Genomic DNA, 19,469 nt, shown 5'->3' on the forward strand with positions numbered 1-19,469 from the left:
GGGGTGGGGTGGAAATCAATCAGTTTACTTCTTACATCCATGTCTTTCTTTGCAGTAGAAGTTTAAATTCAAGGAGGAAAAAAAAGTTTACAGCAGCTTGGGTAATAGTGAACACCTCTTATTTGGAGAACAGTCTTGCTCAGGCCAGAGCAGACTTCAGTTCCCCCCAATATTAGGAAGGGACACTCATTACCAGCAAGGACAAGCACTTTGTTCCAGTGTGATACTCAAGATTTGACACTGGACACTGAACTCCTAAGTGTTAAATGCTGCATCCACGATGACACTGAAAAAATATTTCTTTTAATCAGAAACAAGAGCACCCTTCTTGAGCTCCCTTAAGTAACACTGGCCTCTGAGGAACTACATTAGCTTGTCCCATGCCTGGTGGTCTTAAAGAAAATTTGCTTTCATAAGGAACAGCTCTCATTGTTTAATGAGTAGAAAAAAGGGCTCCTACTGCAAGTAAACAACAGTCCACATATGTTAAACTACTCCAAGTAAACAGATTTGGATTTACAAGAAAGTAGTTCCTTTAAAAGTGAAAATAAAGAGTCTGTATCTGCATACAAGTGAGTGAGGTTGAAGAGACCTAGTGCTCCCTTCAACAACAAGGAAATATAAGTAACACATTGGGGTTTGAGATTTGTTAGTATATTCCCCTGAAAAACATTTTACTGAATTGCTGTAATATCTAATCAGGTTGATTAACTTATTTTAGTATAGAAATACATTTTCTAAGACTGGTACCAACTCTATTAAGAGACACAAAACCTAACCTAAACCAGAAATCTGGGGCAGTCTTGAGCTGGGAGACTTTTTCCTGCTATAACAGATAGAACAGCCCTTGCACAAACCTGCCTCATCCTGCAGGAATACTTCAGGACAGGGATGGAACAACTACATCAGTATAGCAGAGGTCTAGGGACAGCAAAACCCAAACCAAAAAAGTATGTATTATTTGCCAACACTGGAGCACAGGGGTTTAAACCACGTCTACAGACATATATGGGGTTTTTCTGCCTTACTGCAAACAGGCATTCTTTGTGGCTTGCAGTTTAATGCCGTTACAATGAGTCTGTGGCCATCCGTTGGCTGCTTCTGGAGAGTTCACGTGGGAAGTTTAATGGAGTTCATAAAAAAACCTCAGGCAAATGCAAGGAGCTCAGTGAAGCTTCTGAAGGGTAGAACTGCGTTTTAGATCTCACATCCCTAGAGCTACAGCAAATCACAACACAAGCTGCTAGCATGTACTTTTCTTCACAAAGAAAAGAGCTGCTTGTTTTTTTGCTTTGGAGTCGCAACTGAAATGCCCACTGATACCTGTTTCTGCCATTTCATGCAACGTGATCATTGAATAAGGAGGCTCCTGGTCACTGAAAGAGATATTACACAGGTCAAAATTTATGCACAATCATCAACATATTCACTGAATAAAATGGTAATACACAGACAGAAAATGAATCCAGTAAGTATTTAACAAAAGGAAGTTACATAGGCTGCAGACTGATAATTCCATTGTCAGATCTGTATCACAGATGGGATTGGAGCCTTTCTCTGGCTCAAAGTCAACATCTGCATATCTACAATAGCTGATAAATGAAACAGTGATCCATATCTTCATGTCTAAAAACTGAACATAATGCTTAGGCTTAGTGCTATTCATTAGCAGGGTTCTTCAGAGTATTTAACAAGAGACTATGTCAGAGGTCATGAAGTGAACCAAGAGCAGTGCACAAGGGACATAGCTTAAACATGATTTTTTCCCCCCCCAGAAATTATCTGCTAAATATATAAACATTAAAAAAAAACCCCAACCCAGAAACCACAGAACTGAAAAGCCAGCCACCTAACAGCATCATAGACTTCAAACTCATTAACGAGAGCTGCAAGGAATAACTAAGGCAGTTTAACAGAAGATATTTAACCCAATCCCCTTTCCAACATGAAAAACAAAATGTTCGATTAGATCAGTTCCTCAGTCTGGTTTGTTGGAGCACAGAGAAACAGCTATGTACAGGTCTGTTTATCTCAGCAGGCATTGCAGTTCAAAGTACCTAAAGCAAGATCTCAAAATCCTATTCAGTAAGTCGCTCTAGGTCCAGAAAAAGCTTATGCAGCAGCACGTCTTAAATGCTTTAATCAGTGATAGGCACTGCGAACTAACCCCAGGCTTAGAATATGTTCCACACTCAACTTCTATCACACAGCTCTGAAATGAAACTGGAAATGCAAAATACAGATGAATTTTAGAAGATTTCAACTCAGATTAATCATGCAGATAGTAAAACGACTTACTTTGGAGGGATTAATTAAAAAAGAAGAGCAAAATCTCAGTTTTGATTAAAAACAGATGACGTAAATACATGCTTTTCTTAACAAAAAATTAACATATTCTTAAATATTTCCACCAGAAAATGCTAAAGTGAAGTTTAACCCATTTTTATACTGCTATAAACACTTGAAACAGTATTTTGTTTTTTTCCTCCAAGTATCTATTTCCCTTTCTTCTGGAAACTAATCTCCCCAGCAGGAAAAAAGTGTAATGCTGCAAGCAGAATTACCTCAAGAGGAAGGATGTAAAGACTCAGAGAAAAAAACCCACATAAGTACAAGTAAAGGCAATGATAAAAATGAAGTTTTTCATCAGCAAGATTTCCAATGTTGTTATGGGTAGCAAGTGTTTGTAGTACTGGCACTGAGCAAAGCAGAGTTTGTCACTGATTTGTCATTTTAAACACTTGATTCCCAAACATCCCCTCCAGCACACACCTTCCTCATATGGAAACAAAACAGTCAGTTTGCTAATTTCTTAATTTGCAAAGCAGCACTTCATATAAACTCCAAAAATTAGTACTTATCTTTCTGAGGCTAGGAAATGAACTTTAACTCCTTTCCTTCTAGAAAGGAGGTATCTCTAGATATGCAAGAAAAAACAAACAAACAGCCGTCAGATGTTTTAGGTCCAAACTTTGAGATCTGATAAAGCAAAACAAAAAAACCAAGAAAACCCAAGCAAATAGCAAACAGGGAAAGCAACTTCATTTCAGATCACAGTATAACAACCTAATCTACAATTCATCTCAGAGTGTTCCCATGTATTCTTTTTCCAAACTCTATCCTGAAAGTTAATTGTCAGAAAAAGCATTTTGCCTTCCATTCCGTAGACATCTTTCACGCTCTAAGGCTGTACTATCACACTGAAGCCTGTATTTCCAACGTGCTGTTACTTACATGATTTCATTTTAGTTTGACTTTATTCCTGCACATTTTTTGACATGTACCTTTTCCTTGAGTGTTTTTCAAAATTGAAATATGAGGGTCTATGAATAGGTGATAATGGAACATACTTATTCCTACAGTTTCTCACTTAGAATGAGAATGAAGATTTCCAGACATGATCTTTTTTTCCTTCCAAGTAAGCATTCCTATTAGTCTAAAAAGGGCTATCATTAGCTTCAAGTGTAGCAGAAAGGCTTCTTAAACTTTTTGATACATTTAGTATGCCTCACAAACAGACTCCTCCATTATTCACAGCCATAGGTCTTTGTCTTATCTGCAAGAACTTAGCTGTGTTACAAAACTGGCTGTGTCTTATCAGATGCTTTAATATGAAACAAGGGAAACTAGTATACCAGTACACCCCGCATCTGGGCTACCTAAGACAAGACAAACATTACTACAAAGGAACATGTCTAGCAGAGCGCTTCCAAGATGGTTGATAGCCAGAGCACATGACATAGAAGCAGGAGCTCAGAGAAACTGGTTTGTTCATCTTTAAGGGGGGGGTAGTGGAAAAGAGGAGAAATCATGCTGCTGTTTGCAATTACGTAAGGGGAAAGAGCAGAGAGAAGTTAGGCTCTTCTCAGAGGTGCACAGCAACAGGACAATAGGCAACAGGGGTGTGTTGTAACATGGGAAATTCCAACTTCTAAAAATAATTACTTATTTAAACAATGGGGGTGGTCAAACACTGGAAAAGGGTCCCAAAGAGGCAGCATATCTCTATATTCTGAATATGTTCAGCACTTGACTGGACAAAATCCTGAGCCACCTGCTCCTGCTAGACCTGGGTTGTAAAAGCAGGAGGCTGGAATGGATGAACTTCAAGAGGTCCCTTACAACCTATGTGATTATGTGAGTTTAAACTTATTTCACTGGAGTCTCTAAAAAAAAAAAACAAACAAAAAACATTAACTTTAGGAATTTGTCAGAAACAGGAGTCTAGGATCAGTGAAATAGCTATGCTTATTGTCCCTCAGTAGCACAGGAAAGCACTTACAAGATTACAAAACCGATTGCAAGACCCACAGGAACAGGATCAACTATGCACAAAAGTGTTGTGAAACAGCTTAAGCAGCTGAACTTAGGGGAAAGGGGAAGGCATGCAAGATTAGGGAGATACTTTCGAAAAAGTTTGCCATGATTTTAACTTAATGATTTGAAGACACAACACAATAAAACCTGTTAAAAAACCAACCTTGAGCTTTAAATGTTCAGGAAAAAAAATGTCCTGGTATTAACATTTAAAACATTTTATAGCAGGAAGGCAAACTACATTCCAGAGTAACAATGCAGGTATATGAATCAAAGCTCACTTATCCTGAGCCTCATCCACCTTAAACTCAAACCCCAGCTGTGAAGCTAGAAGTGTTTTCTTCTATTTTGGCCTTTCCAGTTCTGAGCCTGCACATAACCCAAAAGGTGATAAAGTAACTTAATCCATCATTTTTAAGGTCCTTTTAAAGCTTTTTTTAAGCTTTGTAGAAAGCAACGCAAAACCAAAAAAAATAAGGATGACTCCATAAATATCTCCCACACCCTTCATGGATGCTTTGAGCATGCAAGGAATGCAACACTGGGATCATGAGTTGAACAGTCACAACATGCTGTCTTTAAAAAGTAGTCAGACTTAGAACTGCAAAGAAAACCTCAGTCTGTTTACGCAAGCTAATAAAGATCAAAGCTCTCAGTTTTGCTTAACCATTTCCAAAGTAGTAAATACAGCCTGAAAACAGACAACTTGCACAACAACCAATTTTTAGGACAGAAGTTCCCAAATTCTGGAGTGTTCACTGCCTCCTAAACTGTATATCTATGCCAGGTATGAAATACTGAGCACACTTCTCATCCCAACCGGGTGTAGGCCCATACAGGAACTGTGAGAAAGCTCCTCAGCTCCTGGAAGAGTCTGTACCTGGGCGTTCAGGAGCTACTGCTATTACCTAGGAAAGGTGCTCCTCTCCTAAGCCTCCAGATGAAAACACGCGGCTGCTTCAGGGAGGGTCAGGTGTAGATCGGTGAGAGGATGGAGCCACAGTTTGAGAGAAGACAAGAACATTTTCATTCATGTTGAATTATTCCTTGAGGAGGTACTTACTTATCTACTAACGTCCGAATTACAGCCAGTGTGTCAAGTACTAGCCCATCCACATTCTGTTTTTTCCTTCTTGGTTCATGAGGCCCTCGACCCCTCCTGGGTGGACGGACAGGGTCCCTTGGGTGGCTTCTTGCTTCAGGTACACGTGCTCTACTGTTCTCCGTTTGCCGACTCTGAGATTCCACATTGTCTTCTGCTCCACTGTCATCGCGGCAAACACATGAGTTTCCCATATTGCTAGCCCCCAAGGCTCCCGGTAAATGGGGAATGTGGTGCTCTAGAGTCAACAGTAAACCTTGAAAAAGGCTTCTGCTAGCATAGAACACAACTAAAGCAACTACAATCATCTAGAAAGTTTTAAGAGTAATGTTTGTGTGATCCTGAATTGTGATTTTTCTGCATTATAAGCGTTGCTACCAGCTGGAATGAATGGGAAGTTGGAGACTTAGTTTCCAATATAATCGGTTAAAATACACATTGGTCATCCAGAAGGAGGTCTGAAAAAGTAAACCCAAAACAAAAGTCAGTGTTACTACTTCTAATGAATAACAGAAGAATTCCAGATTCAGACTTGGTGGATAGAGCACCTTCAGGTTTATAGGTGAAATCTATTACAGGGAGGGGGAAAGGAAGAGGAGGAGGAAGTTCACTGGGTAAATAGCTCTTGCCCACACATCATTCCCTTCTATGCTAGCTACTATTTCCCATTTCTTCCATGGTTTTTGAATGCTGAGGAACAACTTCGTCCTTAAATCTAGCACACTGCTACCCTTTAAGTATTAAGTACTAACAAACCAGTTTCATTTGTTCTTTACCCTTTATAGACACATACTGCTTAGGTCATCCAAATAAAGGCTGTACATTTAGGGTTCTCATTTCACATCAGGAATATTCAGGATCATTTCCAGACCAAAACTGTAATCTTACAGTTATGGCCTATCTCAACAAACTAGATTTAACAGTGAACTGTTTAGTCCATTTGTGTGTAAACACAGATTTTCGGAACATTCCTACATCAGCTGGATTTACACCCAAAGCAGCACCAAGTACCAACCATGAAATAAATGGAAATTACAGACACCACTTTAACGTCTACAAATCTAACCGGGATTTTGAAAAGGGTGTTTTCTGTATGAGTTGTATGTTTGTTCAGATCTAGCATCAAACCAATCTTCCCTTTTCAAGAACAAAGACTAATTCATTCTTTTGTTCTCAGTTCAAATGGTTTGTATCAAATACAGGCCCACTTAGCAACTCAGATTGTAGGGCAGTCCCTCCGAATCATTAAATTGAGAATGCTAGCACAAGTAAAAGGATTCAAAACCCCATTTCAAGTTATTTTTCAAGCTATATGGTATATGTCTATAGAACATTACCTGAAGTCTTAGCTAAAAGAAAGCCCTAAGAGAGACATCTTTTCACTGCTTATGCATTTCAAGCATGCCAGAATAAATAAGTAACTTTCAAGACTAAATGATTCTTAGAAGAATAACATGCAAATTTAACATTTAAGCTAGGAGTTATGGTGAATATCCTGTAACAAGTTATTACCATTCTACAGTTATTAAATAATCTATTTAACAGAAGACATGTAGCACCATAAAATTAAAAAAGTCAGAGACAGTTGCCACCTTTCAAATACGAAAGGCCCCTTACCACTGGAGCCAACTGGCAACCATGCAACTGCTGGCTGCCATTTGGGACAAGATCATAACAACAGTATTTGGGAAGCCAGATACTGGTTATATGAGCAAGTCTCTGGATGTACAGCTGTCACTGGAAAAGCACCACAAACTAGCTCTCAGACTCTTCTGCAGTATGAAGTACATTATCTCCTTTTAGCACAGTGAAGAGTTCAGTATTAAGAAATTAACAGAAGGCTAACTAGAAAAAAAAAATCCCTCAAGGGATTGCAAAAAATAATAATCTTGACTTCTTGTTCAAGAAATTCCTACGCCACAGATCATTAAAAGGGTTTCAGTATCACAACATGCTTGCCTTACTCTAAACAGTTCAACCATAACAAGAGATGGAACACCAGGCTCAGAAGTCCTTCCATCTGAGCCAATATAGCTGTTATCTTCTCAGTCAGCAAGTAAAAGTGGATGTGAGGGTGCCACTGCCAATCAGAGTGTGTAGATCTTGTGTAAGATCACAAATGATACCGTAAAATGGGGTGGGGGTGGAGGGCAGTGGTGTTTCTTTTTTTTATTTCTTAAAAAGACCTAGTTATGTTAAATGCAAGGCATGTCTTCCTAAGGAGAAAATATGCATGCATTTATGAATCATTTAAGAGCATTTTAGTAACACAGTACTAAAACATAAAAAACTTAGATTAAGAATCTGAATTAAACTGTTTGTAATTTATGAAAATGTTAATGCAGTGAATCTACCTTGTCATCAAAACAAGTACAGAAAAGCTGTATTTTAGGGATTAGCAACAAGTAAAGACTTACCTAAGGAAACAAAACCAGATGTAAATCAAGATTAAAACTGATTATTGAAACCTAGTTTTTTCTGGTTGACAACTTAAAGCATGATTAAAACCAAGTGATTATGATCAACTCACCCTTAAGTGCGATTGGTTCAGAACAGTTGGGCTTGCTCAAAGTGCTGTAACACAAGTGGGCTGTTCTTCTTCAGGCTACAGACGCAGTTGTATCTGGAAAAGCAGCACACTATGAGCCATTATCATGGGCAGTAAGTCATTACAGCTGACTCTGCTTTCACTTTTAGGAACTATGCTGAAGAGTCCCTGAAGACAGACCGAAAAGAAAGAACAATTCACTTGGAAACTGCCTCTAAGGTAGATGTATTCCACCTCCTCCCTACACCATGACATCAAGCCATGCTGTTATTTTCAGCTACATTCAGCCTTTAAGGGGGAAAAATCTCTCAAGGCTTCAAAAATTAGTTTGCCACCTACTAGCTTTAGGACCAGATACAGCTACAGAAAACCCTATCTGTTTTTATAGCCTTAGTATTCCAGACACCATAGCACCAAGTGCAGAGCAGCGACCGACTCCTCCCCTTAAATTACTGCTTACAGGAGGAAGAAGCAAAGTAATATTATCTGCTCCAGGTCACCCTCAAGTTGGGACAGCAAAAAATAAAAGCAAGTACACTGTAAAAGTTGATTAGATAAAGAGAAGAGAGAAATGACAGGATAAACTCCCCATATTTAGTATAGAGGCAAGTTTGACAGCATTCACCTGGCTGTTGCCTACCATCATGTACAAGGAGTTCATTGTCAAGCCTCAAACAAACTGAAAGGCTAAGTAATTAGGAACATAAGGTAGAAGAAGAGATTGCTACAGATCCACCTCAAAAACCAGCTTGTCTGGAGAGAGTATGAATGCATGAATAGGGGTTCTGAAGTGCAAAGAAAAACTTTAATAAAAATATTTTAGAACAGCAATGTACTAGATTGCATTTGAGCTGGCATATTTTTTAAGGACAGCTTTACAACAGTATAATGAACCGTGACTTTAGCATTAGGCTGCCAGTGGCCATCCTGGCTCCATCACTCTCACTGCTGAAGTAAAGACCAGTTCAGGCCAGCTACAGGATGGAACAGGGAAACATAGAAAAGGGAGATGCAAGTGATAAGAGTGATCAATTCTACTTCTGTCCAAACTTGGAGACCTCAGTGACACAACCAACCACAAGACCAAAAGCATTTTGTACATCATGAAAGATTAAATATATTATTGTTTTAATGAGTAGTAACAATCTCTGCACAGAGATGGAAAGAAGTTTCAAAATTTGACTTCAAGCCTAGTTTTTGCAAATCACTGCTCTCAACAAAACCTGGACACAAAAATATGGGGTTTTTTAATTCCAAAAATACTTAACAGTCTACCTGCAAATATTGTGGGAACAAAAAAGAAGGGTTTTTAAAGACTTTGTCTAAGAGAAGAAAAAAAAATGTCAAGGAGCAAACCAAGAATATCACAACAGCAGTATCAAGATAGGCCAAGATAAGCCTCCTGTCCTATGTGGCAGCAGATACACTCAGCTTTAAGTAACAGCAAGCACACAATAGCTGACAGATAGGCTCTCTCCTAGTGCACTCACCCGAGAGTCAATAGCTCAGTCTCCTGAGACAAAGGTCGCATGTTTGTTTTGATATTAAAGCACAGCTAACGAAAAGAACTAGTCTTTCATAATCCACTTACATTCTCAGTAGTTACACAGCTAAGTCTCTGCAACTGCTTTTAAAATTTAGCAGTCTTCCATTATAAGGCCATAACCAATTGTTAACCAAAGTGTACTGGTTTTATTAAAAATTACGCTATTAGAGAATTTAGTGTGGCTTGTGACTTTTACTTTTCATGTTTCAACATCACATCAAAACACTCTTTAACCCAAATCTGTTGTGAGCTAACAGCTAAGATGCACCTAAGCAACAGCACAAGAATAAAAGTAAGTTTCCCTGGAAGGTCACTGGAACAGAAGCCTACTGCCTCCTGTCAGGGCTACAATGACATCATGCAAACACCATTTTCTTAAACAATTAGTGCAAGTCAAAGTAGAACTGAAAGTCTTCAGATGAAGCAACTGTGTATGAAAATACCAGCAAGAGCAAAGCTACAGAATAGAAAGAAAACAGGTTCTCCATGTTAAAAGCTGTGACCCCTTTTCCACACAATTAGATTTTGTGTCATTTAGATACACAAAGCCCCATCTCATCAGTTTTGCAGTGCTTGCCTGAGGAATATTCTTTGGCAAATTTAGAAAGCGATAACAAGACTATGAAAGCTGTTCACAACAGCAGCCAGATTTATAGAAGTGATAACACTTTCATTTTACTTTGAAATGTTTTTTTTAAATAAAAGCTTGACCCTATGTTTTTAAGTTCAAGAAATGGTAAAGGCAGCAGCCAGCAGCCGCTTTTCAATAGGCAGGGTCATCCATCCACTCTGGATTCTATCAGGTGTTACTCTGGGATGCAGAACTACAAAACTGCCCAACATATGATCAAAATATAAGTTTTCATTCTAGAAGTACCACCTGGTATTGATACCTCTCACCCTGAACATATACTGTGGGAACAGCAAAGAATGCCAGTGCCCCACTCCTCCTCCTCCTCTACACCAGAGAGCATCTGCAGGACACCTACCAAACAGCCACCCTGGCACATTTTCCCCTAAACAAAGCACCAGGCTCAGGTACTGTTTGAGCCAGATCTCCCCTGCACAGGAAAACAGCATCCATTGGGAGATGGCCAGATAGCCATAGCTTCCTGTGCTCCCCCCCCCTCCACCAGCCATGGGACCATCCCAACCACAGCAGAGGAGCTGCTCTCCTGGCAGGCTCAAGCATGTGCATGGATGCACAAAGGAGCTGCAAGCTGCACAGACTGACCAACCTGCCACAGCTGGAAGTCTAAGTGGGAAAGCTGAAATCATCATCCACTGGAAGGAATGCTATTTGAGTGGATTTGCACCTGCCCAGCCTACCCAAGAGAGGACTCCTCTCGATCATCTGATGGAGCATGCCAGTGGAGAAGGCAGCTCCAAGTAGCATTAGGCTCATTTTCTCTATAATACACAGCCCAGGAGTCAGTGATTCATCCCCTCAAATACTCGGTTACAGCCAACCATAACACCGCCTCATGATGGAAAATGCCTCTTCTTTCCATGAAATGGAATGCATTGCCAAGCAAACAAACAAAAAAAAAACAACCCTCATGCACATAAATGAATAGAGAGGGTTTTAACTACTAGAGCTTTTCCAGTTTTTGTCACCATTACAAGAGTAAGACCAGCGATTTCTCCTCTCAAGAGCAGAGTAACACAGGAGCTCAGTCAGCAAACCACACAGTAAAGTTGACAGCTGTTCCAATGCAAGATTGTGAGTTTTGGGCAGCAGCTTCCTATTAAGGAGCTAAAATAATTAGAAATATTTCCTCAGCATTTCTTTCCCAAAGAAATTATGCTCCTAAAAAGGAAGAGATGAAAATACTTGTGATGCCAGTTGGATAAAAGTTAGAACTACCACAAGAAGGAAACACAACTACAAATTGCTGTAAGATAATCAACTCTGATAAAGGAATAAAAAGGGGGAAGAAGCCTGCTTGCAACTACAGGCTTTTATAACACGGAGAGGATATGAGCTTTGAAATGATCATGGTAGGTGATAAAACCAAGAATTTCCAGTAAATTAAATACAATTGTAAAGTGAAATTAAGATTTTCTTAGGAGATCACATTGAGATCCAAGGTCAACCTCTCAACTGTAAGACTTGTGCAACTAAAGAGAAAGAACTACTTGGCATCCAGTGTGGCGACCACACAGCACACGCAGTATGTAAGAGTGGAGGCTTCAGGAGGAGTGAGTAAATGCTCTGTTGGTTCTTTTGCACGTAGTAACCAAACATCATATTGTGTAATCTGAAGCAAACCCCTAATTCAGTTTTATTTTCTTTAAAAATATCCCAGAGGGTTAAGACTAGCGTCAAAACTCAATGGGAAACAGCATTTACTGGCATGCAGCATGTCACCATCCGCAGGACAAAGCCACTGCTTGCAGTCATTTGCTTTCTTGCTGTAGTGAAAGCACCCTCATCTGAAAACAGGCTGACCTTGAGTGTGCCCGCTTCACAGAAAGGGAAAAAGACTGACTGTTCACATCTCAAAACTTTCCAGTTGCTGCCCAAGTGCCCATCAGTCAAAACTTGCAAGGTTGTGCAGGTCTTACACAAAAAACTGTGCTTTAACCCAGCAGTCTTCTCTAGATAATTCTAGCTTTGTCAGAAACATAGAGTAATTGAAGGATCTGATCTCTTGTTCAGCTTGATGTGATAATAGACAAAGGGGAAAAGAAGCATACACTAACTACCACCACAGCAGTTTATTCTCCTGTAGTCACTGTAAAAGGCAGATTTTATGGTCAGCTATACATTGGACTACTTTGTCTTTCTACTTCCCTTAAATCTGTTTTTTAAGCAGGTAAAGGAACACTAAAGTTGCGACATGGATTTAAAGTGAACTTCACTTTCTTAGTAGCTTCTCTAAAGTAGGTCTGGTAAAGAGACTCCTGCCCTGCCCAGGATTTCCCTTACCTCTGGATACAGAGACACCAGTGCTCTGGGCTCCTCAGGCATCAGTGTTCTGCTACAGCTCTTTCTGAAAAAGAAACTGAAGCATTTACCACCTTCTAAGCTTCCCCATCTCAGAGATGGTAATTTGTCGTCTCGTGATCATTTAGGTGGAACTGTCCCTTGTACCACAGCCTCCAGAAAACCTCAGCTTTGTTTTATATCTAAACCACCCTTTCAATGCTGGTATCAATCATGCTTCCCAGTTCTTGTCTCCTCAAACTGTAGATGGGTCATTGTGTTTCTTTTCAGAGACAAAGCTGTAAGTTATGCTCTGAGGCAGATGAATACTCTAAGGTAACGATCTTTTAAAAAGATAGTGGTATCTGACAGCTCCGGTGAAGTTGAACAAGGATTGCCTCCAGCAGGCTGACGTGATGTGGCGTGGCAAAGCCATACAAGCTCAGCAATTGCCCAAGGAGTATAATACACTGCTTCAGAAGTGGCAGGACGATAACACCCTGCAGATGGCAGGGAACACTAATCCTAGACTGAAGGGATACAAGCACATGAAATAAAATTGATTAGCTATACCATATTTAGTTTTGGCATAGACATTCATTTGGATGCTTATAAATAAATACTTGAACTAATTCGAGTTCATCTTTCTTGCTGCCCTGAAAGTTACAGATGTTATTGATACTAAAGAAAATTGCTAAATTTTGGCAAATATGTTCATGCTATCAGAATTCAAAATTAAAAAAAAAGACCAAGTAGTTAAGTTACAGAACAGACAGTGCTGGGAGTAAAGTGTAGGCTCTGGGTACCAAGCAGAGGTGGAGAATTGCAAAGAAACAACACAAAAAATAAAATGCATTTTAAAAAACATTTTTCTAGTAAATTTAATAGTCCATTTCAGAAAGGATAAGGCTTTACCTATATTATTATCCAGAAACCAATGAAAGAGTTCTGAAATTACAGGGAGATCAACTCCTTGTAGTAAATTGCAACAATACATACTTATTTTACTGCACCTCATACATTAACAAAATATAAACCATAAAAGCATTTTGAGGGACAGATCAAGAGACTGAGCAGAATCACACAGTGTAGTCCTGCCATGGGAACTAGATCTAGTGCTAGCACAGAGACAGCTGAGTAATCACACCACAGGCTACAGAAAGATGTTAAAAGCAGGGGCAGATTCTTGTCAGCAAACCACCAGCTTCATGTAACTGAACCAAAATGGCGACAACCCAGAGTTGTGCTGTTTCTTGTCTGTAGACTAATCTTAGTGCCTTTGTTTCTTTTAAGTCGGAGCTAGGCTTGTTCTCAAAGAAAGGTTAGGTACTGAATTACTCTGTAGAAGACAGAACAGACTCCTGCTATAGACCACAGAAATGAGCCCAGCTCGATGGCATGACTAAGCTATTACGAATGCATAAAATACACTGAGAACAGTTTTGGATGTGTGAAAGATTTTGATAACATTGCTGAAAAATTCAGTGATGCCTCAGTTGGAAGCTTGCATTGTCGGCTGTCTGACAACTGCCTCAGAGAGCAGAGCACAGAGCAGACAATGTCTACACCCTCCTATTCTCAGCCTCACCAAATTTATCACTTTATGACACTGGTTATCATCTCAAACATGAAAAACCTAACAGTGCAGCAGGAAACAGGCCGAAGAAAGTTCCACTTCTTGATAATTCAAGCAGCATCGGTGGATGGCCCGATATTTTGGTGGCCATAGCTGAGGGCTAGTTTTGTGACCTTCCTTGCCAATCATGGCAAGCCAGCAGCTGTGGGCTAGCCCAAGTTCAGCACTGTACCAGCAGGGCAGGAGACATCCTTCTGATTCTACTTCCTCCTGTAACTCGCCACAGTGACGGCTGCTGAAGAGACTGCCTTCCGAGTCAAATATAACATGTAGGTCACTAGGTTAGCAATCTTGCCTCAGAAGCACTCACAGGAAGCACAGTCCCTGATCTGTCTGGGGCTTCCAGAGCTGAAGTCTGTAAGAGCTGATGCAAAGGTCTGGCCAGGTCACTAGATCCCCTTATCTCAACTATTAAAAAGAAAACCAAAAAACCCTCACAAGAACCCAGCTTCATTTCTCCCCATCTGTCTCTCCAGGTTTTGCCCTGAGGACCTTTGCTCTGTGCCCTGCTACAAGTCTACCAGGAAAGCACACTGCAGGAGAGATCCCAATGTTGAGCAAGCAATTGCGTGTAACACAAGTGCTTCTGTCAGCAGCAGAGCCATTGACTCCAGGTCTCACAGGTATCCTGCTCCTACCACTGAGCTGGGGTATTTCTTTGTTTTTTACAATGTTTTAAAGCCTCTGCCTGTATGAAGAAACTCAGAGGAAGTTAAGTCAATGGGTTTCAGAGCTCCTGTGGCTGAGAAGAGACAACCCGGACAAGCACATGAGGGTTAGGAAGCAGACCAAAATCTTCTATGTGTTTCACCAGATAGTCAGCAAATGGTTTAATCAAGAGGGTGTAACCAATTTAGTTTGTTGTGACTGTGCATCAGAAAAGGTGGGAAGCTCAAAAACAATTTAAGAAGCTTTCAAGAAGCTGTAATGATATCAGGAACACAAAGTTACAGTTATCTGAGGCTTCTCCTACATAACTGAGGAATTTCAAGACAATCAAGATAAACTGTTTTGATAATTATATGTAGATACTACTTCACTAAATGTTCCAGAGGGGTAAAGCTCTAAAGAGAGCAACTTAACTATTGTTCAATTTTTTTTTTTTTAAATGTTTCACTCCAGGATTGATACATTGACCTGAGTTTGAGTGCAAACACACACATCTCTTCACTCACCATTAGGTGAACATTTTTAAAAGCAGTGAAGAATTCTAAGCTTTTTCCATGCCACTAGGCAGAAAAAAACCCCAAAAAACTGCATCAGCATACCTGATGGATTTTCTTTTTTCAATGCCACTTTCTAGCAAGTCCCACTGTCTACGGGAAGGTGTAAGATACACAAACAGCACAGCCTTCTGGCATAGGTTAGAGGACAGCCAGTAAACTACATGATTCAAGCTATATTAATATATCAGTTTGTGCACATGCACTGAACCAAGCAATCCAAAAAGCCACGCCAACACTTCAAATCAAAGTGTCCTCAACTCTTGTCCTTCTCCTCATGTCCAGTGAAACACCAAGATATTCAGAAACCTACAGCAAGGGTGGAGTTCCCTGTACCAAAAAAACCTTAGAACAGAAGAAAAATAACTGCAGTTGCAAGTGTTCTGCATGCTTAGAAAACACTGCTTCTCCAAGAGAAGAGATATAACAGGAAAAGGATGGATTTCTTGTCACTCATCATGGCGACTCATTGAATCCCCATTAATAAACATACATTAATAAATAAAGAACAGTACCTCACATCAGACTTTGAACTGTCAGGTATCCCTACTGAATGGGCAAAACCTACCAAATACACAAAGCTCCCACGGCAGAGTTGTGCTTCTAACGCACAGCAGTGGTAGATCAAGGTATCAGGTAATTACAAGCACAGTTGAAGAAAGATCATGATGCATTGGTCAGTCACACAACCTTATGAGTCATGTGTGAACATTTGACTTATATAAGACCTCAGCAACATAATGAAGAATAGAAAAGCAAATAAAGATTGTGCTGGCAAAGCTGCTGCCATGCCATGCCAACTTTACAGTCACCACATACAAACCGGCAAGAGAAAACAAAATACATTGTCAGGACAAGGAAACACAAAGCACCAAACGACACAATTCTAATTAGATACTTGGAAGACAATGAATCCCAGCACAGCACCTCTGCCTGTACTACTTTAAAGCAAGGAATAAATTCAAAGTCTACTGAGCAATCAGGAGAGGAAAAAAAAAAAAACCCAACAGTTTAAAATACTGAACACAACATACTGACAATGGAGCAGAAGGGGACAAGCTTCATCACATTAACTTGCCTTCAATTTACTACAACCTGCTGTCCCTGTGTCAAAAGGGAAACTGAACAGGGCACATGACAAGCCCTGCTCTATTTGTGAAGATACTGCCACATATCTAAGTGACTTAAAGTGACCAATAGGAGAGATTTCAAAATACAGTTGTCAACTAGGGGAGATACTGATGTGAAAGGAAATTTGAACAAAGAAGTCTGAAGAGTAACAAGCCAGTAAGCGTTCCATGACAGATTGCCACCTCTACCACTAACTTAACTGCTTACACTACTAAATTTTATTCCTTGACTTTAACAAAAAAACAAAAATCTTGAGGGAAATGCACTTTGATATGATGGGCAGAATATGAAAGATGTCTTATTTTACAGGAGGGAAACAAAATACTGCAAGTAATCTATTTCAGTTCATCCATTAGGCTCAGAGCAAATGAAACATGCTGAGAGCCAAGGCATCCAATGTGAAAATACTGAAAACGTACCAAGGAAGAGAGTGCTGAGAAGTTATGCAGAAAACCATCACATCCCTTCTAAGACGGAAAAAAAAAAAAGCATTAAGAAAAGCACAGAACAAGATAACAGAGAGATTAAGGGAGCCACCGAGTGATCACCGAAGTACAAGGCCAAAGAGCAGCTAACATGAAGTGCTGCAGTCAAATTCCATGTATAGGATGCTGAAGGTAAACAAAAAGGAAAATTAAAAACTTCAAGGAAACCAATATCCCCACCTACCCAGAAGCACACATCGATATCATAGCTGAAGATAAGGGAGGCGTGTGGCTAGCTGAATTAGATGTATCAGCAATCTAAGAGTAGGTAAATAACCAAGACTCATCTAACACTCAGCAACAGCAGGAGTAATGACAAGAGTTGTGCAGAATGTAAAACACTGGATTAAAATATCCTGGAGGAGCTTCCTACACAAGGGATTGAACAGAGGATACTGAAAACTTTCAGAGTTAGCAGGAACCTCAAGAGAGCTTTGGATGAAGAGGGAAGAGACAAGAAGCGATCATGTAGCTACATTTGTGCTTCATGCATCTGAAAAAGAACACGCCAGGTGAAATACACAACCTATTCAACCAGACTTATAAACAGGACCAAATAGCAGAGATTGGGGCACAAAGCAGTAACAGTAATGTCATAAAGGAAGAGACACAGGAATGGGTGCCAGCAGGAGAAAGGACCTTTTTTGCTGACTGGGCTTCAGCAGAGAACAAAGACACATGAAAAAGCACTTGCTGAAGAATGGGCCAGATTGAGATCAATTCTTTGCATTTAGATAAATGCAAAAGAAAAATACATCTAAGCATCCTAGACCCCTAAAAATAATATGACAAGTTTTGAGAATGTACAATCCTCCAGAAATCCACAGCCGAATACAGGAATCCAACAGGAGACAAGATGCGAGGGAGTATTTCAGATGGCTCGTAGGTGATGAGAACATCCACTGTTAAAAGATTTGTATAGTTTAGCAGGGAAATTGCAAAAATGTTAATACTGAGCAGTAAAAAGGGGAAGACTCACAGTTCACAAATGTATGTAGGTCTCCACACAATAACCTCATAGCACTGAGGGATGTATAGAAAGTTACAATTAAAGCAGAAGAACTGAACTGAGGACCAGCGTCAGGGAAAAAACCCACCAAAACAAATAAATGCATTAACTGCCAGACAAAGGACTGAAAAATTAAAAATCTGAGGCATAGCTAGTGCTACGTGGAAAAAAATTTCTTGCTTATGTTGAAGAAAACAAATATTGACACAGGCATAAAAGGAAAAAAACACCAATCACCAGCATTCAAAAAACTACAGTATCTACAAGGCTGAATAAATTTAGAAAAGGCAGCTTTTATGTTCGTGCTTCCCCACGGACCAAAGTTCCACTGTGTGAGAAATACTGATAAACGCAGAGTAAGGACCAATATGAACTCTGTGCTTGGGGTGGATACCGAGAGATTCAGACCAAGATTTTGCAATAACAAAACAGAAAATTAAAAACAAGATCACTACAGTAATTCTCAGGACCTACATTAAGACTCTACCCAGAAGGGACACTGAACCTACTACTGCTGCACAACAGAAGATAAGAAACAACAATATTAAAAAAAAAAAAAAAAGGAAAAATTAAGACATGCAAGATAAAAACAGTGATCATCAGGACAGAATCAATGGGCTTAAACAAGAAATGCAGGCTTGATATAACACAAGCAGTGAGAGACCTGCTTCATAAGCACTGAACTAAGAGCTGAACTAAGAGCAAAGTGTTACCACACTACTACGAAAGTGCCCAAGTACGCAGAACAAAAGATCTAGGTAAATAATTGCATTTGGTAGATCGCTCCACATCTTTATGCTTTCTCCGTAAAAGAGAAAAAACTTGCTTTGCAGAAATATTTTCACATTGAGAGTGGTAAACAGTTTTCATGATTCTTGCTTTTTGCATTAATATAAAAATATTCAAGGGCTCAGCAAAATTCTTCTCAGTGTTTCTGAGATCCCAAAAGGTCCCAGAGCAGCATGCAATTTTATTCCCTGCATACCAAGCCCCAACCCGCACCAAACCACTGTATAGCAAAGCCCTCGTTTTGCAAGTCATACAAGTACCAGGAAGATCTCCCAGCACCAGAGACTTGCAGTTGGAAAGTTGTAACACTTCACCGCCCAGAACACCAGCAGACTTGGGGTGCCCCATTCCAGCAACTCCCCGTTTCATTCAAGCTTTGACGCTTTATTTTCCAAGCTCCTAACTTTACATCTGAGTCCAGCTCTTACCAGCTCCGAGGCCTCCACGCGCAGCACTGGGAGAGCCCAGCCTGCCAGCAGCCCAGCCGGACACTGGGCAAAGGGGGCTGGATCGTGGCCACCCGCCTTTTTTCGCTGGTTGCCCTCCCTAGGGAGTACGGGTGACCCCGGTGGGGCAGCACGCTCCTCCGAAAGCCAGGGGAGCACCTGCACAAATAAGCAGCACCCACGGGAGCGCGGGCCGCTGCCGCGAAGCCCGCACCCCTCTGCCCCGGCCCGGGCCAGCGACACCGCTCCTTTGTGCCGCGGCCGCGCACGGCGGAAAGATGGAGGCCACACACCGACCGGCCCCGCCC

At 40.4% G+C, this 19,469-nt stretch overlaps 1 protein-coding gene across 1 annotated transcript in view; it reads right to left on the reverse strand.

The window, feature by feature from the left end:
- The window catches only part of RSPRY1 (ring finger and SPRY domain containing 1), a 26,335-nt gene extending 18,206 nt beyond the window's left edge, over nucleotides 1-8,129 (reverse strand). The window contains exons 1-3 of the mRNA XM_026856765.1: nucleotides 7,950-8,129; nucleotides 5,381-5,877; nucleotides 1,324-1,376 (exon numbers count right to left, since the gene is read on the reverse strand). Coding sequence (XP_026712566.1) covers nucleotides 1,324-1,376; nucleotides 5,381-5,727 — 400 coding nt within the window. The 5' untranslated portion in view covers nucleotides 5,728-5,877; nucleotides 7,950-8,129. The remainder of the gene's footprint in view (nucleotides 1-1,323; nucleotides 1,377-5,380; nucleotides 5,878-7,949) is intronic.
- Between the last annotated feature and the right edge of the window lie 11,340 nt (nucleotides 8,130-19,469).

Source organism: Athene cunicularia, assembly GCF_003259725.1.
Source record: "Athene cunicularia isolate RWA chromosome 11 unlocalized genomic scaffold, athCun1 chr11_part1, whole genome shotgun sequence".
In the NCBI taxonomy this organism is placed as follows: Eukaryota; Metazoa; Chordata; class Aves; order Strigiformes; family Strigidae; genus Athene; species Athene cunicularia.